Consider the following 25,591-nt stretch of genomic DNA (forward strand, 5'->3'; position numbering starts at 1 on the left):
GGGATGGTAACCGCTCGGTGGTTGAAACGGGCTCTGGCAAGGGGTCGGTTGATCTAGGGTTAGAGCCTCAGATCTTACTTCAAAATCCTTAAAAATAGGGGTTCCTGGGTGGCTTAGTCGGTTGAGCATCCAACTCTTGATCGTGGCTCAGGGCATGATCCCAGAGTCACGAGACCGAGCCCCGTGTTGGGCCGCTTGCTGGGGACGCAGCCTGCTTCAGATTCTGTCTTTCTCCCTTGCCCCTTGCCCCTGCTTGTGCTCTCTTGGCCTAAAATAAAGTAAAGCAATCATTAAAAACACACGTTGCTGTTTGGAGACACCGCTCGTTCCCCTTTTACTACACTTGTGTGTGCTGTGCGCTAGAAAGCGCGAGGTTTAGAATCCGCCCTTGGGTCTGAGTCACAGCTCCGCCTCTGAGTAACCCAAGAGTTGACAGTCACTCAGCCTCAGTTTCCTCTATCTGGTTCTGGTGGCACCAGTCGCTGCCTTATGTTGGGACTGGGCAGAGTAAAGGCGCAGCGGAGGAACGCTTCATGAGGTAGAAATCTTCATGTAACGGAAGGTACCCGTGGGCCACTTTCTAAGAAATTTCTCACTAAGGTTATGTATTGTGTCTGTATAGAGACAGCACTTGGGGTGGTCAGGTGAATGGATCGAGAGGCTCCTCCTCTTCCTAGGTGGGGGCCTGGGCCATAGTTCATCTGTAAAATCCGACAGTACCTATCTTACAGGGTTACTGCGGTGCTGAGAGGTTCTAGCTGTAAAACGTCGAGGCCATCTGATGTGCCTGGCACACACTAGGTGCTCAATAAACATTAGTTATTATTGTTACTGTGACTGTTAGAGTTGATTTGGGTAAGCGTGTCCTGCCTCAGTAGCACTTTTCCGCGTATACTGACCAGTCTGCTGCAGGCTGGCGATTAGCTCTCGAGATGCAAAGTTTTGGTCATCGGCACTGTGAAGGTGAGTGGAGGTCACGGGTCATGGACGTGTGAGCCAGACACACAGCCTGTCCTGCCTCCTCACTGGGGAGCCCATTCAGGGATGGGACTGTCCATCGATGTCACCTGCTCAGTCTTACCAGTCGCCTTAACAGGGCCATTCAGAGCCCCTGGAGGGCTGAGAACACCTTCGGTTTTGTCTCCCCAGCTCCTAGCCTGATGTTTGGCTTCTAGTAAATGTCTGTTGAATAAATTTTCATTATTTGCAGGTCAGGTCCAAAACTATACTCGAGATCCTGAGGAGAAAGCAGTGTGGCGAGAGTCTTTGGCCATGGTGTCAGAGACCTTTTTGACTTTTTTTTTAAGTGAAATTGTTTTTAAAATTGTGAACCATACATAGGTATAAGAGAAAACATTAGCTTCACAGCTTAAGGAGGAAGATTAAAGCTTTATTGTGGTTGGTGGGGTTTCAGTGACCCAGAAGCCTCAAGCGGGCAGATCCGGACGAAGTTGGGGCCAGAAAGCCTAGTGGGAAATGCAGCTTCTCCCAGACTGGGTTTTGCCGTCATTCACATGCACATGCACACGCAGAGCAGGGAGAGGTTTAATCAGAGAGCGGAGATCTTTCCTGCTGTCTCCCTCGGTGGCAGCAGCAGTAAACCTGGGTCCTGGAGTCCGCTCGAGCATGAGTCACCTGGCGGGGCTCGTCACAGACCGTGCTTCCTGGCCTCCACGCTGGCCCCTAGGTGTCGACTGAGGGCCCGGATGCAGCACATGGGAACACAGTGTCCTGGGCTGCGGGACCTCCCGGAAGCGCCTTCCGGAAGCCGGGCGCTTACTGTTGGAGCCTGTCTGGAGCATCTCACAACTTCTTTATGCTCCGCAACTTTCATCTGCTTCAGAGGAAGAAGCAGGCGTATGGGACTAGAGAGACTAAAATAAATTCATGGGCTTAGAAGGCAGGCCTTATGGAGGCCTTCAGATTGGCTGGTTTTCATAAGCACTTTGGAAATTGAAGAGACTCAGAGGGTTTGTCTGTGGATTTGGTGCCGCCGAAGCCTATCGGTGTAGAAGCAACTGTCTGTCACGTTTTAGCTGCTCATGTCTTTATTCAGAACAGCCAGCCTGCGATTCGGAGAACGTGGATATCTCCAAAAGCTATGCGTTTGGGACTGAAATAGAGTATTAGTTCTCAGGTGACGGAGTGGACGCTGAGCATAGGCGGGGACAACAACGGGGATGAGAGATTCTATCACAGCGTTAACGATGATCGTGAAACGGACCAAATGCCCCTCATCGTGAGCAAAGTCTCCTGCCTCTGAACTGAAGAGAACGGACATGTGTCCTTCCTGGAGTTTCCTCGGCTTCTATCTGCCCTTCTCAAAATTTCCCCTTACATGCGCTTACCCTGTCTGTCCTTACTTTTCTCTCCTTGTCCAGACCACCCCTTTCACGCGTGCCCACACGAGTGTCATGCCCTGTGTGTCTTTGTTCCATTGCTTACTCCCCCCACCTTGTGCTGCTGCTTCTGTTTTCCCTGCAAACGTGTTCATTTCTCTTTACCTAAAAGGTCACTAACATTTGCCGAGTGCCTGGGTCCCGGAGTGAAGATGCCATGGACCCGAGGCACAGCCAAACCACGGTGGACATACGGCGAGCAAGAATAAAACTTGGTTGTTCTAACCCACTGAGATTTCAAAGACATTTGCTACTACAGGGAATCCCAGCCTGTCCTGACTGATACAGTGTGTATATGCTTGTGTGAATTTTTTGCAGAAGTCAGGCCTGGCCCACATTTGTTTGTTTGTTTGAGGCTTCAAACAGCACACATTCCTTATCTCAGTTCCTGTGGGCAGGAATCCAGGTGTGGCCTCGCTGGGCCCTCTGTTTCAGAGTCTCTCCCAGGCTGGGTCTCATCCGAAGGCTCATCTCCAAAAGATCTGCTTCCAAGCTCACCACGTGACTGGTGGTGGCCAGTTTCTGTTTCGGGGCCTCGGTTCCTTGCTGGCAGTTGGTCGGGGGCTGCTTTCGGTCTTTGCCGTACGTATGAGACCCATGGTTTTTATCAGATTCTCGAACTTCACCAGCCCCCTCCCCCCATTCTCTACTTCCTCTGCTACCCGCCAGTTTAGAGACCTAACTCACGTGCCTCTCCTCCACGAGTCATTGCCAGATCTCTCTCTTTCCAGCAACGTCTGCAGCCTCTTCTCTGTCAGTCCAACATGTCGATTATTCTGGTGTGGCACATCGTCTTTTACCCATCTGGACTGTCTGCAGTGACACTGTTAGCTTCTTGTGCGTATTGTTCCCCCCACACGATGCCTTACATTTAGCGGACAGCAGTGTTCGATGCGTCGATAGACAAAGGTTTGCCAGACTGCGTCAAAGGTGCAGAAGAAATACGCTTTAGCATGTCTGGGATGAAAGTGTATGGCTTTTATGACTTTACTCCTTTATTATTATTTTATATGAAATAATAGCTACTTCGGTAACTTCTCAGATCAATCAAAGCCTTTTTTTCTTTTAAGTTTCTTAACACTGCCCCCCTTCCTACGTTTCTGCAGATACATTTTATCCTGTAGGACACAGAGCATCACGGTCAATACTACATCTATCGTATTATGTCCTGTTTTTATTTGTTTTTTAATTTTTTTAAATGTTTTTATTTATTTTTGAGGCCGAGACAGAGCAGAGCAGGGGAGGGGCAGAGAGAGAGGGAGACACAGAATCCAAAACAGCTCCAGGCTCCGAGCTGTCGGCACAAAGCCCGATGTGGGGCTCGAACTCACGAACTGCGAGATCATGACCTGAGCCGAAGTCGGACGCTCAACTGACTGAACCACCCAGGTGCCCCTGTCCTATTTTTATTTTTATGGACATAAATTTTAAGCATAGTGAGGAAGCTAAAAGATGTGATTAATTAGGCTATACTTATAATTGGTGCCTTATTTCTACTAAAAGTCAGCGGGCATTTTCAAATCAAATGAGGAAGTTGTTGTCTTTCTCTCCAAAGGTATGTTTTCCTTGTCAGCATCCTGTGCCCATTTAGGTTACTGGGAGTAATTTGAAGTATTTAGCTTTATTTTTCAAAGTGAAAGCTTAATCTGCAAAATGATCACACTTGGAGACGTTAGCATAGCAGCAGCAGCAGCAGCAATAATACTAATGAGAAGTAACATGGTCTTAGTAGCAGTAACAGTAATAACGACTACTACTCCAGGAGGGAGGCTGGGAAGGGGCCCAGGACACTCCCATCTGCCCACCAGGCTCCTGAGATTGACCCCGTTTCAGAACCAGGCGCTCCAAACCGGTGTGTCCCCACCTCGCACTGACCGTCCCTGCCTGCCGCGCCGGGAGACCCAAGCCACGTACCGGAGCGTGTTGTGTGGGAGGCGGCAAGATGGGGCACATCCAGATGAAAACCGTGGCCTCTGCCAGTGGGCACGAGGCGGCTGGCCTGACCCCAAGATCGCTGCCTTCCTTAATCTCACAGAACTGCTCCTGTACCGAGTCACATGTGCTTCCGCTTGGAGATGCCCCCTCCACCCCCTTTTTATAAAAAGAAAGAGCTAATTTAAAAAGAAATCTCTGCCTTGGTCAGTAGTCACTATAAGATGAGCGGTCTCTCCCTTTTCCTCCAAACTAAGTTTATGACTTACAGGGAAAACATGAAGCAGGAACAGTGACCCTGGACTCAGTCTGGATTTATCTGCGCCTTGGGTTTGACAGGTTCAGTGGGAGAGCCCAGGGCTCCCCCTGCTGGGCCCCACGGGGCAGGAAGCCACGTGGGGACCGAAACCAGGGCTGTCCGGCTCACGGTTTTCCGTGTCCTGGCACACATCTCACTTAGGAGTGGGCACCCCATAAATGTTTGCTGAGCGAGCAAAAGAATGAACGAGTGCCTCAAGCAGCGCATGGGCCACGCGATAGGTCAGTGTGGTACGGAATCAAGCGCTGGGCGACATTTTGCAGACTGCGTGTGCTGGAAATCCAGAGGTCAGGAGAGCACGTGGATGTTTGAAGGAGGACAGACCTTAAGCTGTATTGGGATTGGTGAATCAGCAGAAGGGGGTAAATTATCCTAATTGGGAAAGCAGTATCAGATATTAGTTGTGAAAACACAGGTGACCCTTGAAGAGCACATTTGAGCCACGTGGGTCCGCTTCTGTGTGGACTTTTGTCGGTAAATACAGCCCATTGCTGTAAACGTGTTCTCTCTCCCTCGGGGTTTTGTCAGTGACCTGCTCTTTCCTCTAGCTTGCTCGATGGTGGGAATACAGCACACGATACATGCAGCACACAAAATATGAGCTAATTGGCCGTGTCATCAGTAAGGCTTCCGGTCACCAGCGGGCTACTAAGTAGTGAAGTTACATCTAAATGTCTTCGACTGTGCGTGGGCATTGGTGCCCTAACCCCGTGTCGTTCAAGGGGCAACTTTTATTTTCCACGTCAGGTTTTACCGAAGATAAATAAGCTTACTTCCAGATTTGGCACCTTTTTTTTTTTTTTTAGAAATTAAAGGATGAATTAAAAAAAAACAGTGGTCATTTTGCCAAGCATGGAGTCGTAACTGACAAAGCTAATGATCTAGAAAAACCTATGCTGGAAAATGTCACTTTATTATATGTGTCTGGAAGTGCAGATGGGAAAACAGATTTTTTTCCTTTTGCAGTAGATTCATTAAGTGTTCGGGAAGAGGTTCTCTTCCACACCTTCCCCGGCCTGCGGAGTTTGACACTAAGTCTGAGCTCCACTTGCTGCCCCTCAGGGGAGGAGGGGGCTGTTGCTCTTTACGGACCCAGGCCTGTCTGCAGGCCTGGGGCTGGGCGTCCACCAGCAACCCCCCCCCCCAACCCTGGGGGTCCAGGAGCCCCCCACAACCGGCAAGGGTGGAGGGTACGTGGGGGGATGAAAAAACCTTAACTGTGGACACTCGGCGAGTGCACGGAAGCCACGGACACCTGCCCCGGGCCGTCCATGCACAGCGCTGGCCGTGGGGCCCGGGGCTGAACTGTGCGCGCCCACCACTCACCTTGGAAAGGCAGTCCGCGCCCGACTTGTCACCAGACCCGGAGGAGCGTCACTTCGTGTGCTGATGCAGCAGTTAACTGTCCACATGGAGGTCCCGGCCGGTCGTGTTTCCTCTTGGCTGGTGCCGTCTGATCTCAAGACGGGGAGCGGATTGAGAGGAGACCTGGCCTTGCAGCAAACGTGTGGTCCGTCCCACCTCCCTGGGGGTGACTTACTCCCGGGCTCCACGCCGGGCACCCCAAAGCACTCCCTGGTGTCTCCCATCCTGATTTCACTGCATTTCCGACCGTCCTTACCATCCACTCTCTTAGCTCCTGCCAACTTGTGTCTCATTCCCCTGGGAATTGTTACAGACTCTGCAGGCTGCCCTTGTCCCTGCTTCTCTGAGAAAACAGACCACGGCCAGGAACTAGTCCTTCTTCCTCTTGTCTCCATGTTGGAGCTGTGTCTTCACCTCCTTGCGTCCCTCTGAGAAAGGATACCCCCTCTCCTCCCCAGATGCCAAGGCGAGCCTGTGGCCCGTGCCAGGAGCTCTCTGACGCTGCTTGTCTAGCTTTGTTCCCTTGGTTTACAGAACATCCCTGTCGTTTGACATAATGTCCTATCCATCTTCTGTCTTTAATGACTTTCATCAAAAATATTCCACACTCAAGAGTTCTTCAAGCCCCTGTAGCCTTGGTCGTCTCCACTGCACTGCTGTGACATGCCCTCTGGTGCGTCTTGGGACCGCCAGTCACTGGTTCCCATATCTGTCCTCGCTACCCAGTCTCCTTGTGTTCTCCAGGTTGCAGGATTCTGGGTTGGGAGTCAGATCTATATAGTCTTTGACTATAATCAAAAACCATCTTGTAATCAAAAGATGACTTAAGTCAGTGTATTGGATTTCTTGCTCTCTGTTCCAAGTAAACAATTTAATATCTGTCTTAAGGGTAGTAGTTAGGTATTAGGCAATGATTAAACTATTCCACTTAGGGGCGCCTGGGTGGCTCAGTCGGTAGAGCATCCGACTGGCTCAAGTCATGATCTCATGGTTCGTGAGTTCAAGCTCCACGTCAGTCTCTGTGCTGACAGCTCGGAGCCTGGAGCCTGCTTCGGATTCTGTGTCTCCCTCTCTCTCTGCTCCCTACTCACACGCTGTCTCTCTCTCAAAAGTAAATAAAGATTAAAAAAAATTTTTACAAATAAACAAGGTGGGGTGCCTGGGTGGCTCAGTCGGTTAAGCGTCTGGCTTCAGCTCAGGTCATGATCTCGTGGTTCTTGAATTTGGGCCCCGCATGGGGCTCTGTGCTGACAGCTCAGAGCCTGGAGCTGCTTCGGATTGTGTGTCTTCCTCTCTCTCTGCCCCTCCCCCACTTGGACTCTCTCTCTCTCTCTCTCTCTCTCTCTCTCTCTCTTTCTCTCTCTCTCTCTCAAAAATAAACACACACACAAAAAAAAAAAAAACTAAAAAAAACCCAAAAAACTATCCCATTGAAAATGTTTCCAGAAACTGCTCCACCAAAATAGTATTATTCTTGGAACATGAGATTGGATTTCCTCTGAAAAAAAAAAGATTGAAATCCATTACATAACTGTTGATTAGTAAAACATTTAATTAAGAAAATATAAGGCAAGCCGTGATCTTTATGGACAAGGGGGGCAGTCAGATAGGCATCTTCAGCCTCGTACTGCTTGACTCCCTGGGCTCTCGCTGGGCTTGTCCTCCAGAGACAGGAGCCGGGTGAGGCTCGGGGCGGCCCCTGGGCCAGCCTGGCCCCGGCCCTCCTCCTCTTTGCCGTGTCACGCCCTGTGCAGTTTCGAGGTAGATCTAACTCTCATATCACTTTACAGAAGAATTTTTCTTTATGACTTCTTCCTCTTCGTTTTTCTCCCCCCTAAGAAATGTTAATACGGATGGAGAAGTAGCCAGTAAGTACTGATGACATCCTGGTACCTGATCTTGGCTTTGGTGCAGCACTGCTTGACTGGTGCCTATTTGGGACTCTGAATGAAAGGAGGGAAATTGCTTTTATCAACTAAAGGGGAATATAAAATCACTTTGCTTCTCGTCTACTCTATCCAAAGTGATGGACACTTGAAATTACATTTGGTTAGTCGGGTCAGTGTCTTGACTTCACGTGACAACGTTCTATTTTGATTCAAATAAATGTAACTTTATAATTCAGTCCGTTGCAGTCTTAATAGGAATATTTTTACCAGTAAGGTTAAAATATTTGTTGTATTTATCAAATCTCAGGGTAACACTTTTACAAAGTCCTCTTTTCAGGAGATACAGAAGTTACTAAGACTTTTCAAAGCTATAGCTTTTTATCAGTGACTCTACGTTACAACAGGCCTCTCTACACCTCTCTTTCCTTGGTTGGGAATCATTTTTTTTTATTTTTGAAAAAATATTTTTATTTATTTTTGAGAGAGACAGAGCACGAGCAAGGGAGACGCAGAGAGAAAGGGAGACAGAATCCGGAGCAGGCTCCAGGCTCTGAGCTGTCAGCACAGAGCCTCACGCAGGGCTCAAACCCACGAACCGTGAGATCATGACCTGAGCCTAAGTCGGTCGCTTAACCAACTGAACCACCCAGGTGCCCCCCTTGGTTGGAACTTTTGTAATTTGCTGTACTGCCAGTGACCCAGAGAAGTAGAATTGGGACAGCTCATTCACAACTGACCTGTCCACAGATTCTCTGTGGATAGAAGTGACTGCAGGGGCCGTGGGGACGTGTACTTCACCTTGGAGCTGGGCTCTCAGCCCAGCTGAGGTGCAGCAGGGCCCTTTGCCCTAGATTCGGGATTTGGTTGCATTGGGATTGACCAAAGTAAACTCATGGCAGCTGGTGACAAAGCATATGATGTGTGGACCCCTGTGGCGTGCCTGAGAATGTGGATGTTTCACCAACCCCCTGGATTGTGGGGATCCTCTTACATCATTAGGATCGATTGATTCCGAATTCGCCCCGTCTTTATCAGAACCCCAGGTCTGATACATACGGGTTCAACGTTTCCATGGTATTATTAACTATATTCCCTAAACCGTATGTTGCGTCCACACGTCTTATTTATTTTATAACTGGAAGTTTATACCTTTTAATCTTGCTCCCCATTTGACCCATCCCCACCCCTCTCACCTCTGGTAACCACCAGAGTGTTCTCTGTATTTGAGTCTGTTTCTGTTTTGTTTCATTTTTTAGATTCCACATGTAAGTGAAATCGTATGGTATTCGTCTTTCTCTCTCTGGCTCATTTCACTTAATACCCTCTTCGTCCATCCATGTTGTTGCAAATGGCAAGATTTCATTCTTTTTCTATGGCTGCATAATGTTCCATCGTGTATATTTTTTATGTACGTATAATTAAAATATTATGTCACAGTAAGTTATGACATAATATATAATTATATCGTAATATGTTATAATATATATCGTACACACACACACCACATCTTTATCCACTTATCTATTGGTGGACACTTAGGTTGCTTCCACGTCTTGGCTATTGTCAATAATGCTGCAGTGAACATAGGAGTACATGTGTTTTTTCAAATTATCGTTTTCATTTTCTTCAGTTAAATACCAAGAAATGGAAGTATTACGTCCTACGGTAGTTCTGCTTTTAATTTCTTGAGGAACCTCCATACCGTCGTCCGAGTGGCTGCACCAGTTTGCACTCCCACCGGCAGGGCAGGAGGGTTCCCATTTCTCCACATCCCCACCGACACCTGGTGTTTCCTGTGTGCTTGATCTTACCCATTCTGGCAGGTGTGAGGTGACATCTGCTTGTAGTTTTGATTTGTAGTTTCCCCGATGTTGAGTGATGTTGAGCGACTTTTCATGTGGCTGTTGGCCATCTGTGTGTCTCCGGAAAGTACGTATTCAGGTCCTCTGCCCGTTTTTTAATTGGATTGTTTGGCTTTTTTTTTTTTTTTTTAACTTTTTAATGTTTGTTTATTTTTGAGAGAGAGAGAGAGAGAGAGAGAGCGCGTGTGCATGAGTGGGGGAGGGGCAGAGAGAGAGGGAGACACAGAATCCAAAGCAGGCTCCAAGCTCCAAGCTGTCAGCACAGTGCCCGACGCGGGGCTCGAACCCACGAGCTGTGAGATCATGGCCTGAGCTGAAGTCGGACGCCCAACCGACTGAGCCACCCAGGTGCCCCTTGTTTGGCTTTTTTTTTTTTTTTTGATACTGAGTTGTATGAGTTCTTTTACATATTTTATATATTAACTCCTTATTGGTTATATCATTTGCAAATATCTTCTCCCATTCAGTAAATTGCCTTTTAGTTTGTTGATGGTTTCCTTCACTGTACAAAAGTTTTTTAGTTTGATACAGTCCCATTTTATTTTTGCTTTTATTGCCCTTGTTTGAGGAGACAGATCCAGAAAAATATTGCTCAGACTAGTGTCCAAGAGCTTGCTGCCTTTGTTTTTTCCTAGCAGTTTTATGGTTTCCGCTCTCACATTGAAGCCTTTAATCCATTTGAGTTTTTTTGTATGTGATGTCAGAAACTGGTCCAGTTTTCCCAGCACCGTTAATTGAAGAGGCTGTCTTTTCCCCCTATTGTGTATTCTCGCCTCCTTTGTCAGAATTTGGCCGTGGAAGTGTGGATTTATTTCTGGACTCTGTGTTCTGTTCTGTTGGTCTTTCTGCCAGTGCCATACTGTTTGATCACTACAGCTTTGTAGCCTAGTTTGAAACCTGGGCGGTGATGCCTCCAGCTTTGTTCTTGTTTCTCGGGATTGCTTTGGCTATTCGGGGTCTTTCGTGGTTCCACACAAACCTCAACGACTATTTGTTCTAGTTCTGTGAGAAAAAGCTCTTTGTACTCGGTAGGGATCGCATCAAATCTGTAAATTGCTTGGGGTAGTGTAGACATTTTAACAATTACTTGTTCCTCCATGAACACAGTGTATCTTTCCATTCATTTGTGTCATCTTGAATTTTTTTCATCAGTGTTTTAGTTTTCAGAGGACAGGTCTTTCACCTCCTTAGTGAAATTTCTTCCTAGGGACTTTATTCTTTTCGATGAACTTGTAAATGGGATTTTTAAAAATATTTATTTTTGAGAGAGAAACAGAGACAGCGTGAGTGGGGGAGGGGCAGAGAGAGAGGGAGACACAGACTCTGAAGCAGGCTCCAGGCTCTGAGCCGTTGGCACAGAGCCTGACGTGGGGCTCGACTCCCGAACTGCGAGATCATGACCTGAGCCAAAATCGGACGCTTAACCAACTGAGCCACCCAGGTGCCCCGGGATTATTTTCTTAATTTCTCTTTCTGATGGTTTATTATTAGAGTATGGAAATGCAACAGGTTTGTGGGTAATCAATTTATGTGTATTATTTGTATCTCACGACTGTACTGAATTCATTTATTAGTACCAACAGGGTTTTTTGATGGACTTTCATGTTTTGACATCATATTTTTGCACATCTTACGGTTTTGTGTATCCTTGGATGAATTATTGTAGGTCTAGATGATTTTACTACTTTGTTTTTTAGTCTTTGTACTAACTGTGTACTATATGTTAACCAGTGAAGTTTTTCTTGCGTATTTTTTTAATCTCTGGTTATGGACTTTTCTGTTTAAAGAAGTCCACCTAACATTTCCTGTAAAGCCGGTTTGGTGGTGGTGCTCTGCTTTAGCTTTTGCTTGTCTGGGAAACTCCTGATCTCTCTCTCTCAATTCTGAGTGGTAGCCTTGCTGGGTTGGGTAGAATACTCTCGGTTCTAAGTTTTGGCCTTCAGGACCATGAACATATTGTGCTACTCCCTTCTGGCCTGTGGTTTCTTTCTTTTTCTTTTTTTTCTCCCCTCCCCTCCCCTCCCCTCCCCTCCCCTCCCCTCCCCTCCCCTCCCCTCCCCTCCCCTCTCCTCTCCTTTCCCTTTTCATTTCTTTTCTTTTCTTTCTTTCTTTCTTTCTTTCTTTCTGGCCTGTAGTTTCTTTCTTTTTCTTTTTTTCTTTCCTTTCTTTTTTCTCTTTTTTCTTTCTTCCTTCCTTTTTTCCTTTTCTTTCTTCTGAGAGGCAACACGAATGGGAGAGGGGGTGGTGAGAATCTTAAGCAGAGGCTCCACGCTTAACACAGAGCCCAGCATGGGGCTCAGTCCACGAGCCTGGGATCATGACTTGAGCCAAAATCAAGAGTCTGCTGCTCAACCAACTGAGGCACCCAGGAGCCCCTGGCCTGTGAAGTTTCTACTGAAAAATCATCTCCTAGTGTTAGGTGGGGGCTCCCTTGTACAGAACTAGTCGTTTATCTCCTGCTGCTTTTACGATTCTCTCTTTATCTTTAACTGTTGAAACGGTAATTAGACTGTGTCTTGCTGTGGGTCTCTTGGGGTTCATCTTATTTGGAACTCTCTGTGCTTCCCTGATTTGGCGCGTGTTTCTTCACCAGGTGAGAGAGATGTTCAGCCACTGTTTCTTCAGGTAGGTTTTCTGTCCCTTTCTCTCTTTCTTCTCCCTCTGGGAGCCTGTGAATGTTAGTGCACTTGGTGTTGTTCCAGAGGCCCCTTAACTGCCTCATTTTTTAAATTCTTTTTTCAGGGAGGGTCCTGGGTGGCTCCGTCGGTTGAGCGTCCAACTCTTGATTTCGGCTCAGGTCATGATCCCAGAGTTGTGGGATCAAGCCCCACATCGGACTCCACACTAAGTGTGAAGGCTGCCTGGGATTCTCTCTCTCCCCCTGCCCCTCTCCCCTGCTAGTGTGCAAGCTCTGTCTCTCAAAAATAAAAATAAATAAAAATAAGGTTCTTTTTTGGGAGTGCCTGGGTGGCTCAGTCAGTTAAGCGTCTGACTCTTGATTTTGGCTCAGGTTAGACTGAGCCCCGCATTGGGCTCCACGCTGGGTGTAGAACCTGCTTAAGATATTCCTCCCTGTCACCCTCCCTCTCCCTCTCTATCTCTCTCCCTCTCTCTATCTCTCTCCCTCTCCCCTTCTCGCCCCCCTCCTCCCCCCTCCCCCTTCCTATCTCTCTCTCCCTCCCTCCCTCTCCCTCTGCCCCTCCCCTGCTCACACTCTCAAAAAAAAAGAAAAAGAAAAAAAAATCTTTTTTCTTCTTGCTGTTTTAGCTGGGTGATTTCCACTACCCTGTCTTCCAGCTTGCTATTCCATTTTGCATCTTCCGATCTCCTGTTGATTCCCTGTAGTGTATTTTATATTTTAGTTATTGTATTCTTCAGCTCAGATTCTTTTTTATATTTTTATCTCTTTGTTGAAGCTCTCACTGTGTTTGTCCCTTCTTCTCCTGAGTTCGGCGAGCATCTTCCTGGTCACTACTCTGAACGCTATCTGGTAGATGGTTCAACTCTGTTTTATTTAGTTCTTTTTCTAAGATTTTGTCCTATTTTATTAGGAGCATATTCCTCTCTCCCCTCAACTTGCCCGACTCTCTGTAAATCAGTTACGTCTCCTGGTCTTGAAGGAGTTGCTTCATGCAGAAGGTGTCCTCTGGGGCCGGGTAGTGCGAACTGCCCTGGTCACCCACGCCACCTGCCCCGGGGGGGTCCCCTGGGTGGGCTGTGGGCACCCTTCTGTGGTGGCTGGGTTGTGGTCGGTGCACGCACACTGCCACCGGCCGGGCTGTGGCCGCGAGGCCCTGGCTGCTGTTGCAGGACCTGCAGCGTGTGGAGCTGGGTCCCTAGCGCAAGGGGTGCTCAGGGGGGCCCGGGTGCCGGCTTGCCAGGTGTGGCGGTGCATTTATGCGGAACTTGAAGTTTGTTTATTAATTTATTCAAGAAATCTCTACACTCAGCGTAGGGCTCGAACTCACAACCCCGAGATCTAGAGTCCCATGCTCTTCTGACTGAGCTGGCCAGATGCCCCAATATGCTGCATTTTACATGAGAGCAGTATCTGCCAGGTACTTTTCTAGAATTTCATTAAGAAAAAATTGTATTTACCACATCAGTACTTAGGCTTTATTTATAAAATTAGAACAACTGATTGTCTTTTGCCTTAAAGTAATCTCGGGGCGCCTGAGTGGCTCAGTCAGTTAAGTGTCTGACTTCGGCTCAGGTCATGATCTCACCGTTCGTGGGTTCGAGCCCCACGTGGGGCTCTGTGCTGACAGCTCGGAGCCTGGAGCTGCTTGGGATTCCGTGTCTCCCTCTCTCTCTGCCCCTCCCCCACTCTCACTTTGTCTCACTCTGTCTCCCAAAAATAAATAAATGTAAAAAAATATTTTTTTAGGGGCGCCTGGGTGGCTTGGTCGGTTAAGCGTCCGACTTCGGCTCAGGTCATGATCTCACGGTCCGTGAGTTCGAGCCCCGCGTCGGGCTCTGTGCTGACAGCTCAGAGCCTGGAGCCTGTTTCAGATTCTGTGTCTCCCTCTCTCTCTGCCCCTCCCCTGTTCATGCTCTGTCTCTCTCTGTCTCAAAAATAAATAAATGTTAAAAAAAAAAATTAAAAAAAAAATTTTTTTTAAATAAAGTAATCTCTAAAAAACAGTGGCCTAAGTCATTTTCCCAGCCCCACCATTTATAAACAGGGTAACTTTGGACATACTGGTAATTCCTTTGTCCATCAGTTAGAGCATCAGTAAGAGAGGGCTAAAAATAGTGCCGATTTCATTGGCTTCATGATAATTAAATTATAGTTGATCCTCGGGCAATGCAGGGGTTGGGGGACTGACCCCCACCATCCCCTGTGCAGTTGAAAATCTGCTTGTAACTTTTGACTCCCCCACAACTAAACTGCCAGTAGCCTACTGTTGACCAGAAGCCTTACGGATAATATACGCCATTGATTAACACGTATTTTGTGTATGTGTTATGTACTGCATTCTTACGATAAAGTAAGGTAGAGGAAAGAAAACGTTACTGAGAAAATCCTAAGAAGAGAAGGTACTTTCGCGCCACTGAACCGTAGCAAACCCGTACGTAAGTGGGCCTGCGTGGTTCAGACTGCATTATTCAAGGGTCAGCTATATACAAATACGTGTAAAGTTCTCAACAGAGTTCCTTGCACGGCGTGCTTAGCAAATGGCCGTTGTCGATACCAGCCTCCCTCCCTCCCCCTCTGTGTCTCCCTTTGTCTCTCTTTCTTCTCTTTCATGCAGAGAGCTCTCCCAGGTACCAAGCATGGTACTTCCTTTTCTAGGACAAGAGTTTTATATGCATTCTCTGAATGTCAGTCACCTTATCAAGGAAATTGGTTTCACATTGGTGGTCATAATGCTCTCCTCCTACAAATGACTGGTGGCTCTCATCATGCTGGATTGATTCATCTAACCAGAGTCCAAAGTCTTTATCCTGAATCACTGAAATCTGAAACAGCTGAAACGAAAAGGACGGAGGGATGAAGCCATGACAAGTAATCCTAGCCTGCTTCTTTGAAGCCAGGCTGTCCTTCTAAGACAATGACTGCTGTCACCACTCTGTGCGTTTCCACTTTGCTTACTGATAAGGGTGAGGAGCTGCAGGTGTAAGTACCTTATCAATAAGCACTGACTATGCGGCGAAATGGTCTTCGTGCAGACCAGAGAAGCATGATTCTGGGTCAGAGTCATTAGGTCAGTTAGCAGATTGAGATGCTTAGGTGGGGGGTGTCACAAGGCAAAGAAACAAAGGATTTTCGAACTTTAAAAGAAGCTGGAAGTTACTTGTCCGACCCCCGTTTCAGGTGGAGAAATGGAGGCAGGGAGCCCCGGTCACATGGGAGGTGACAGGCTCAGCTTGTCCAAGGTGCACGCTGCTGGGTGAGGCGGAGCGCGGTGGAGGGCAGTTTGGTGACCGTGCGGTACCGAGGGCTGCTGTGCTTGGTCCAGCTTGCTCCCTCTTGGATTATTACGGTAGAGTAGAGCTTTCTCAAATAAATTTGCTTAAGGATAGATTTGGAAAAAGAGACTATTTTCTGGCCCCTAGATGGTGGGAGAATATCCTCATCATAAGAGATGGAAGGCAGAAGAAAAGGAGAGGGAGAGAAGCCTGTGGAAACGCCTCTCGGAAAAGGAGCGTGGGGTCCGCATTTCCCTGGTCGTAGCTGCACTGCAGCCACGTTACCTAGTCCTCTGGCTCTGCCTCTTACCACTCGTGGGGTCATGGTGGTTTGGGAAGTTGTCCCCTTCTGTTTTCTTGCCTCTTGTTCAGGCCATTATGGAGCGGTAGAGAGGAAATCTCATTCCACAAGGGCAGCGCTCTCCTCTGCCGCCCAGCAAAGGGCAGTGTTTCCTTTGCACTTGGAGGAAGAAGAGGCCCTTGAATGAAGCACCATGCAACCCACTGGGGATTCTCTGGTGGTCAAAATAGGCGTGGTGCCTGCCTCACTGAGGTTCCCTACTGTGGGAGAGAAACATGCCTCAAGTGAGTGTGCTGGGGGGAGGCCTGGGAAATAAACGAATGGGGCCAGGAGGAGGCAGGGTAGGGAACCCAGGGTGATTGGCAAAGTGGCCCTGGAGAAGGGTCCGAGCTGTTACCTCTCCCATCGTGTTTTAAGTGACTCGTCTGACTGCAGCTAGGCAGACCCCCCTACCCCCCGCCCCGAGGGTGTTACCATGTCTTTTTGTCCACCTGTCACACGGCACCTGCCAGAGTGCCTTCCGCTTCAGATAGTAAAGAAGGCATTTGTTGAGTGAACGAATTTCTAGTCCTAACCTGTTTTCAGCTTTTTTTCCGAGTCAATAAATATTTGGTGAGTGCATAAATGGTTGACAGTCAAAAAATGGTGAGTATGATTATATTTGGTTCATGGTTGACTGTCTTCAGGGTTTATAATTGGTAACTAGTAAAGTTTTTAAAGAGGCATATCTTTCGCACTGTTTGAACAAATCTCAATTTTAACTGGGTGTAGGTTTCCCAGTGAAAAACCCAATTCTTCCATCTTAAAGTAAATTTATAAGTTTACTGAACAATGTGGGTGCTTCTCCACTAATCACATTTTCTTTATTTAAAAATTTTTGTTATGAAGTAATATACATTTTTATAGAGAAATTAAATATGCATATATAAGTGGAAAGCAAATAACTTAAATTTAATGTGTATTGATGTAGTTATTTGATCATATTGAGTGAATTCAAAGAACTTTACGATGCAGTATTCCCTGAAGAGTTGGATGTAATCTGTGTTTAAAAATAAAAGTCTTAAAAATTGATCTTTTTCTCTCAAGAGTCAGCTACACGAACCATGCTTCGATTCTGATTTATGGTCATCAAAACGAAATTTTAGATTCAGTAGATGTTTTGCAGTTTGTCATTCCGTTAAGCTGTGTTATGTGCACTTAGCACAGGGTGGGTTGGCGCTCCGGAAGCCTGCGCAGCCTTCCTCGGAGAGATGCTTCAGTGTTTCGAGCAAATCTTCCTCCTGCTCCCCCCTCCCCACCCCGTTCCTGGTGCTCCCCCGTTTCTCTCCTGCTGTCCTCTGCCATCCTGACCGTATCCCACTCTCCTTCTTTTTATTTCCCTTCTGCCCTGTCTCCTTCATTCAGCTTCCTGCAGGGGAAATCCTTCTTTCCTTCCGACCCCCCTGTGACCCCCTTCCCCCTGTGACTTTGGGGGGGGGCGGCGGATGAAGCTGCCTTTTGCCTCTGTCTTTTCTCCTCACCTTGCACCGAACCTAACATTTGCGGAGACCCCGATCCACACTGGGCTTAGGGAAGATGCCGGGGGGCTGTTTTGTGGAGGAATCTCTCAGGGGCATTGAAAACACCGAGGGGCTCTTGCTTACGTGAGCAGGGGCCCCAGTTCCCAAACGTGTAATTGCATGCACCCACATAGTTCAAATCTGAGGTTCTGTGGCTGACTTTATCCTTGTAGAAATAAGAGAAACGGAGCCATCGCTGGAGTTAGGTGCAAGGACCCACAGCTAGTTAACCCTGCTGTCCCTTTTAGTTATTTTTTTAAAAGTTAGTTTATTTACTTTGAGAGAGAGAGAGAAAGCACGGGCCGGGGAGAGACAGGGAGAGAGGGGGGATCCCAAGGGGGTTCCGTGCTGTCAGCACAGAGCCCGACACGGGGCTTGAACTCACCAACCGTGAGGTCATGACCTGAGCTGAAACCGAGAGTTGGACGCTTAACCGACTGAGCCACCCAGGCACCCCAGTCCCTTTTAATATACACTTAAGAAGTAAAGCCAAATACAGTCTTAGCCATATTTTAGTTGGAAAATTGTAATTGCATGCTATTATGTTTTTTGATCAGAATAAATGAGATCCAACTTCTAAATTACATATTTTGCCATTCCTGATACTATAGAGCCATTAATAAGTCACTGAACTACCATATATATTATTGAAACTAACAATTATATATTGTAACAGGCTATAAATACTTCAAGATATAGTATTTAGGAGTCATTTTTATGAACTGAGCCACTGTCCTTTTAGTATATTTAAATGCCTCTTTGAAGAGGATTATTAAATGTATTCAACTTGATTTCCCCATAAAAGTCGGTCTAGGTGGAAGTGAGTGCTCTTCAGAAAAGTAACGATCTGATTTTGAGAAGTGTTTGCTGTTTGTGTCTTTGAGGCCGTTTGCGTGTCCTAATCCTTTATTTCCCCGTAGAGGGGTTTGAATCTTTCCTCAGGTTGAATATGTTCCCTCTGAGAATTATTTTCAGAGATGCCTGTCTCTCTGTAGGTGGGAGCATTTATCCCCGGTTTAAGTGAAAAATGCTTTCTGTTAGATGTTAAAAAGAAAACAAACTTTAAGTCAAATGCGTTTTGTTCCAGGCCGAGCTGTTCCAAAGCTGTTTCGCATACTAGATGTTTCTGAATTAGGAGTTCACATAATAACGAAATCTGCTTATTTGGGTTCTCCACAAAGGTTTGTTGTGTGAGCTTAAAATAAGACTGCAGCTCACCCGAGGCACACGTATTAACTGTTTGTTTAGTGGAAGCACATGCCGGGAGCTCTCATTTCTGATCAGCCCGGACCATGCGTGTGCCATGCCTCAGCCATCTTCTTTTGTGCTTTATTAAATCTCTGTCAATTATAAATATCAAGGTTTTACATTAATGTCAAGATAGTGCATCAAAAATTCATGGAATATGTGACTTTTTCCAAGGGTATTTAATACTTAATGCATTCGTGTCATTTTTCTTCCCAGAGATATTGACAGGTTTTATTAAGTGTTTGTTAGGGAGATTTCATTTTTATCAAGGGACTATAAAGAGAAGCTGCATGCTAAATCAATTTTTTAAAGCCAGAATATTGTTCATTTTTTCATCTTCAAACTCTTGTAATCCATAGGTTTTATTTAAATTTCTTCTTGGTTTATTTTTGTTTTATGTGAGTGATCGTTCAAGACAGAACTTTAATAAGGATCAAATCTGCTGACGGTGGTGGTTTTTAATTTCCTTAAGCATAGCTACCAGACCCAGGCAATATGGTAAATTCTTCAAAATGTCATACTTACATATTTAGCAATATTACTTCTTTTTATTGAAGCCAAACAAACGATTTTAGATATTAATCTTTCCCAAACACAGTGATTATTTTGTACTAGATACAATATTACTGAGTCTCATCTAGAATACCTCCTTTTGGCAGAAAAGGGAACGGAAGAACACCTCACCGGGTTGCCTGTTGGCCACAAAGAAACAAGAATCCTCTTTGAAAAGTAAGCTCTTGAGGGCCTCCAGTCTGATCATGAGCTACAGCAACTCAAATATTTAGAGTGCTCGAGAAGGTGAAAATACCAATCATTAAAAAAATCTGCAGGAAATCTGCGGCTGGTTTCTGACTCTGACTTTTTGGGGGCTGGGGGTGGGCAGGCAGTCGGCGCTTTGGCAGGACCCCCGGCTTGCCTCTGTTGGGCCCCTGTGCCCGGGAGACCCTGGGGAGACCCTGTCAGGGTCGCTTTCTGACCCCGCCCGACAACCCTCCCCACCCATCCCGGGCGTATCTACCCAGGTTTGCCTCGGGAGCGAGTTACAGCTAAAACCGGCCACCAGGAGTAAGCTTTCTGTTTTACTCTTTTATTTTTATAGTACAAGTTAGGAATGTCTTCTCTTGCAGCAGATACATCACGATAAACCAAACCGTTCTCCGATTTTGCTTTCTTTATAAGGTGAGGAGTGTTCAGTTGTCTATCCTTCCTTTAAAGTACGACCTTAAAGGCTTTTCATCTAAAAACGTTTTAGGAACTTCGAAATAAATAATGTCAGGTTAACACTGTAATTTTTGAAGATGTATTCTTAGGCCCCAACTTGGTCTCCAACAGGAAGAAAGACTTGGTGTTTACAGAAAGAAAAAAGAATTCTGTCTAGAGCTTCAGGAGTGTTTGGAATAGTTTCTTTTTCTTACTCTTGTTCATTTTTTTCAGGGTATGTGAAAATACTTCTTTTCAAACTTAAATGTTTTTCATGTGCAAATCATTTTCGATATTTGAATGTTTCAGGATCCTTGTAAAAATATTATACAGTACTTAAGAAGTAGACTAGGATTTTTTAGAAACCAGGTTTTGCTGGAGTCAGGCTGACACAGTAGCTCTTCTAGATAAGCCCAGTGTGGATTTAGGGTAAGTTGCTGTGAAGGCCTTGCTTACCCAGGCAAAGAATCCAAGAACCTGGCGGCCCCAACCTGTTCTACCATAAGGCCAGTAGGTGGCGATAGTGTCACAGTGGTGAGAGCCCTGTTGAAATGGAAGTTATTTTGCCTTTCTCCATAGTGTCAAATTAAATTTTGCTTCAGTATAACTGTTAAGTGCATGTGTTCTGTGGCAGAATAGCTTTTTATACCAGAAGTACGTACGGTCGGCACGCCCTAATTTTTAAGAATATAAGAACGATTATTTCTAACAGATTTCAACAAATGTTATGTAACCCTACAGCCAAAATAATCATCAAAATTAATCTGAAGAAAGCATTGTGTGTTGTGTGTGTGTGTGTGCGTGTGTGTGTGTGTGTTTTCCTGAGTTGTCTTTACGACTTCATCAGGACTATGAGCACGAACTTCTGTTTTCGGGAAGAAAGGTATGTAAATAGGAGGAAGGGAGACATTCTGGAGAGTTAATTTTCCGTCGGTCTGGTCCTTGTGGAGGATGTCTTGTTTGACTAAGGGTGCAGAATAGAAAGCCATTTCAGGGTCTCGGAGTGTTGGAAGGTTTTTGCTTCGAGTCGTTTTGACATTGAGCATTCCGTGTTTGAAAATTGTCATCTTTTCTCTCATTCAGTAAGTCAGACTTTCTTGGGAGGGCGGACCAAATTCTTAATACCTATGGGATTTAGTGTTGGAATTTACCAGCTTTCTAAATACCATCCTGCATTCCACAGTTTAAATGAATTAAAATATTTTAAAATAACAAAAACAACGGTGCTTGCCACCTGGTTAGAGTTTGGAAAGCACTGGCTTGGGCACCATCCTGCGCCCTTGGAGTAGATCCCTCCTGAGGTTTCCTTGTGTAAGTGAACGGGAATCTCAGCCACGGAGTCCTCCCCGCTGGGGTGCTTCTTACGCGGACACTGGCTTGGGTTTTGTGGAGGGACAGTTCTCTGCTCAGTTTGTCCTTTTATAAGGAGAAACCTGAGCGGTGTCGGTGTCGTAGTTAAGTTTCATCGTTGTAAATGGAAAGCATCTTCAGGACTCTTACAACGTAGCCTTGCACTCCATTCATTACAAAGGAGAGGGAGGAAGAAGCTTCCTTCCCTGGGATTCACGTATCTTTCTTCACTGGAGTTGACCGCGGCCTTGCCTCGGGGGTTTTTTGTTTTTTGTTTTTTGTTTTTTGTTTTAACAGAGATAGGAAATCCCGATCTGCCTCCAGCAGCTAGAAGATTCCTCTGGGCAACGTGTGCTCTTATACACTGACTTAAAATTCGTCATCTTTAATTTCACTTTTGTTACTGCAACACTTCAAGATGACACGAGTGTAATTTCCTATTTTGACTTTTCTTCCAAAGGGTTAACCGCGGGCTAAGAACGCGAGGGGAAGGCAGGCACCTGGGAGCTAACGCCCAGTTGGCAGCCTTTTGTAATATATAATTTGCCTAAAATTGCGCACGGAGCACAAGCTTTTGTTTTCTAATTGATTTACGGTTCGAGCCACTTCTGCCTCATCCCCTACTGTCCTGCGCGCGGTGCCAGCGAGTACATTACAGTGAGCGATGATAAATGGCCGTGCACTCGCCATGCTAATGCGTCGAGAGTAAAAACCGCATGCCGCACGGAGCTCCGCGCATTAACAGTGCTGCAGAGACCCGCCAGCAGCGCCTCCCTGCTCCCCGACCGGAGATCGCCGCGCGCTCCCTCGGTCACTGAACTGCAGGCCGCCTCTCGGGCTGTTACTGAAACCGGAGATTAAAATGATCCCGTCGCAGCTTTTCATTTGTTAATGGAGACAAAGTTGCTGAGCCCTCTCGGGGTCCAAGACGGGGTCGTTGGGATGAGGAATCAGGAGACGCATAAAACGTCCTCCTGAGCCTCAAGTGGTGGATGTTTTCACCAAATGTTCATCTGACCAGGAAAAAAAAAAAAGAGTCAGATTTCAGTAGGCCAGCCTCTCTTTTATCTTTGTCTTGTTTGTAAAATTTAGAACCGCACAAAACTACCTTTCTTGATTTTTTCTGCACTTGAGCCGCACTTACCACGTATATGATTCATTTGCACATAAGTTGATTTCCATCCAAATGATTTAAGTCGGAGACAAATGAAAGAACCGTCCATTTATTAGAGTGCCTTTAATTGTTCTTTTTCCCCACATAAGAAGAGATTTGCTGCACTCAGGGGTGTGCAGCGTGTCACGGGTAGAAGAAAACGAGGAAAGCCAGGACAGACGCCTAACTCTGGAGGCCCCCGGTGTCCCTTTGGATCAGACACTCCATGCGTGGGGGCGCCTACCTTCCTCTCTGTAAAGTCGGTCCACCTTCAGTTTTATTTTTGCATGGTGTCTGTGGGTTCTAGTATCGAAATATGAAGAAGCAGATTTATGGCGGCTGCTGGGCACAAGAAATTAAGTTGACAGTGATGTATGAGAGCATAATAGCATGATGATCCCTCAGTAGCGCGGCTGGACGCCTCCTGCTTCATTTGGCTCTTGTTAGGATCTGTTAGGCAGCTAAATAATGAAATTCTGCTGACTGATTTCTGTTTTCCCTTTTTCTCTTCTCACCTCTGCTTTCTGAAACTTCTAATTCCCAGACCCATCCTCATGCCAACAAACTGCCCTTGAAGGACGCTTTCACTTACGAGGACTACAGGTTGGTGGGGTGGGGTGTGTGCCTGTGTGTGTGTTTTGGGGTGTGGCGGGGGAATGGATGTGTGGGGGGGGGGACTGTGTGTACGCATCTTTGGTGTATGTTGCGTACTGTGTGTGTTGGGGGGTGGTTCCTAAGTGATCTGAGGATCTGGGAAGTGGGAAGTACTTAAGAAGTGACCTGCTGTGACCATGTCAGGCCCCCAGACAGGTCGTCCTGCAGAGGTTCTAATGGACAGCTGGGGTAAGGGTCAGCATTTTAATAACCACGCGGAAGTTGCCTTCACCCTGTGGTGGTCGGGGAGTAGCTGAGGTGGCCACGTGATACTGGAGATTAACGTGTAGTGTGGGGTGGTCGTGAGGGTCCCCCCCCACCCCGGTGTTAAATAGACTATTGTGGCGTAAAGTGGGGACTTTTTTGAAAAACGAAAAGATTTAATTGTGCCATGTGATAAGAAAATAGCATGCCACATTTTGTCGATCTCCTAGAGGATTTCTGGTCAGAAAGGAGTTACGTTTGCCACTCACTGAGGCTTAATACAGGTGCAGAGTCAGCGTTCGGGAAAAAGAGGGTGGCATGGGCCTGGGGGCAAGGGTCTCGGCCACTGCGAGGACCAGAGGCCTGGAGATCTCAGTTCTTGGCCCTCCTTCCAGACACTCTGTCTCCCGGGAACATTCCCCGCTTAGTCCTCACCCCTGAATTGTCTGTCTCTCTCTCTCTCTGTCTCTCTCTCTCTGTCTCTCTGTCTCTCTGTCTCTCTCTCTCTCTCTCTCTCCTTTTCCCTTCTAGGTCCCCCTTCCTCCCCTCAGCCTTAGATTTAATTTTAAACGATGATGAAGGCCAGCCATCACCTGCAGTAATACTCAGGAAAAAGTTTTGACGGTTGGCGAGAAGTCTGACAAACCATAGTTTCTGGTTGAGTTACGACGGCACCGGGCTCTGAGATGTCCCTGCTGTAACCCACCTCTTCCTGTTGTTACAGGTGGGCAGTCTCTTCTGTGATGACGCGACAAAACCAGATTCCCACGGAGGACGGTTCCCGGGTGACCCTGGCGCTGATTCCTTTGTGGGATATGTGCAATCACACCAACGGCCTGGTAAGGACCCCTCTGTGTTGTGTTTCGTGTGGGGTTGGGGGGGGGGGGGCTGTGGTGTGGACATTCCACCGACAAACCAGCCCAGCTTCCTGCCTCCCTCCAAAGGCAGCAAACAGAACCAGCCGGTCACCCCCCACCTACCCCCCCCCCCCCCCCCGCCCCCGACCTCCCGCCGAGAAAAGCTGCAGTTTTTCTCTCTCGGTGTTTGCTTAATCCTGAAAACCAGGGACAAGAATCTTACTCCGCTTTCAGAAACCACAGCGAACTGCATTGATTTGCGAAGCCATAATTCCAGCCTAAACACTCATGTTCTTATCTTATTAAACCACAGACCAAACCAAGGTTTCTCTTCCTTCCTCTCCTTAGAATGCCGATTTATTGAAGAAAAAAACCAAAACTTTCTTCTTTCTGGTTTTTCCTTTTACGGTCCTTGTTTTCCTTGCTGACTGTAGTCCCTGTCACGGGCCTTCTCTGATTCCCTCTCCCTTCACCTGACACGATGGCACATCCCTGGCCCACTTACTAACCGGCTTTGTCCGGGAGAAGGGCCTGGTTTCCCTGGCGCTGGGGCGTTGGGCCCTCGGCCTTGAGTGTGGGGTAGGCATCGCCAGGCGTGGGAAGCCCCAGGTAGGAGCCGTTAAGAAAACAGGGGAATTCTATGATGATTGTCAATGGCGACGCACAAAGGGAGGAAGCCCAGGAAGGCGGCTCCCCGTCCCTCCGCATTCTCTCGATCCCCAGCCACGGCGGAGGCCGACACACTCCCTGGGCTGAGGCGGTCGTCGAGGAACACTTCCTGGTATCGGGATATGGGAATATGATCAACTTGAGAATATTTTGAATTTTCCAGCACGGCCCTAGCATGCTGGCTTGGTTCTACTTTTTTGTCCGTCTTTCCTCAACGTCTGCTTTCCTTGTGATTCTTAGCAGGATTATAAATAGGCTTAAAATATGCTGTCAACGAGTATTGCACACCTAACTCCACAAAATGGCCAGAACACATGTAGCACGAGCCAAATCCTCGACGATGGAATACCCCGGTGCTAATTTGGGAAGGTCTAGCAGCAAGTAATACTCTTAAATTGTACAGAAAGAGTGGTTTCACTCCTATAATTACATTTCTGCCTTCATTTAGATATGCTTGATTTAATTAGCCATATTAAGGGACAGCATACTTTATTTATTTTCATTAATGAATAAAAGTTTTCATTCTTTTTCTGTCCCTCCCCCCCTTCAGAGCTATTTTAAACTGATGGTAAGATTGAAGTTTTCGAAGTTTTCAAAAACGCTTTTAATATTTGACTGTAGCGTTCTCCTTTTTGTTTCCCTGGGTTAGGTCATTCGTTCTCAGACTTGATTGACCATTAGAGGTTTCTCATTTCTAAAATTTGAAAAAGTACACAC

General features: G+C 46.7%; 1 protein-coding gene across 2 annotated transcripts in view; it reads left to right on the forward strand.

Moving 5' to 3' along the window:
* SETD3 (SET domain containing 3, actin histidine methyltransferase) overlaps positions 1-25,591 on the forward strand; it is an 80,356-nt gene that overhangs the window by 39,865 nt on the left and 14,900 nt on the right. For both annotated transcript variants that reach the window (XR_006962142.1, XM_047080125.1), the window contains exons 7-8: positions 23,035-23,093; positions 24,073-24,187. Coding sequence is in view for 1 of the 2 variants with exons in the window: in XM_047080125.1 (XP_046936081.1) it covers positions 23,035-23,093; positions 24,073-24,187 (174 nt within the window). In the remaining variant the exon portion in view is untranslated. The remainder of the gene's footprint in view (positions 1-23,034; positions 23,094-24,072; positions 24,188-25,591) is intronic.

The sequence above is a fragment of the Lynx rufus genome, unplaced genomic scaffold (assembly GCF_022079265.1).
Source record: "Lynx rufus isolate CCGP_SWC_20201006 ecotype Redwood Valley unplaced genomic scaffold, mLynRuf1.p SCAF_17, whole genome shotgun sequence".
NCBI lineage: Eukaryota > Metazoa > Chordata > Mammalia > Carnivora > Felidae > Lynx > Lynx rufus.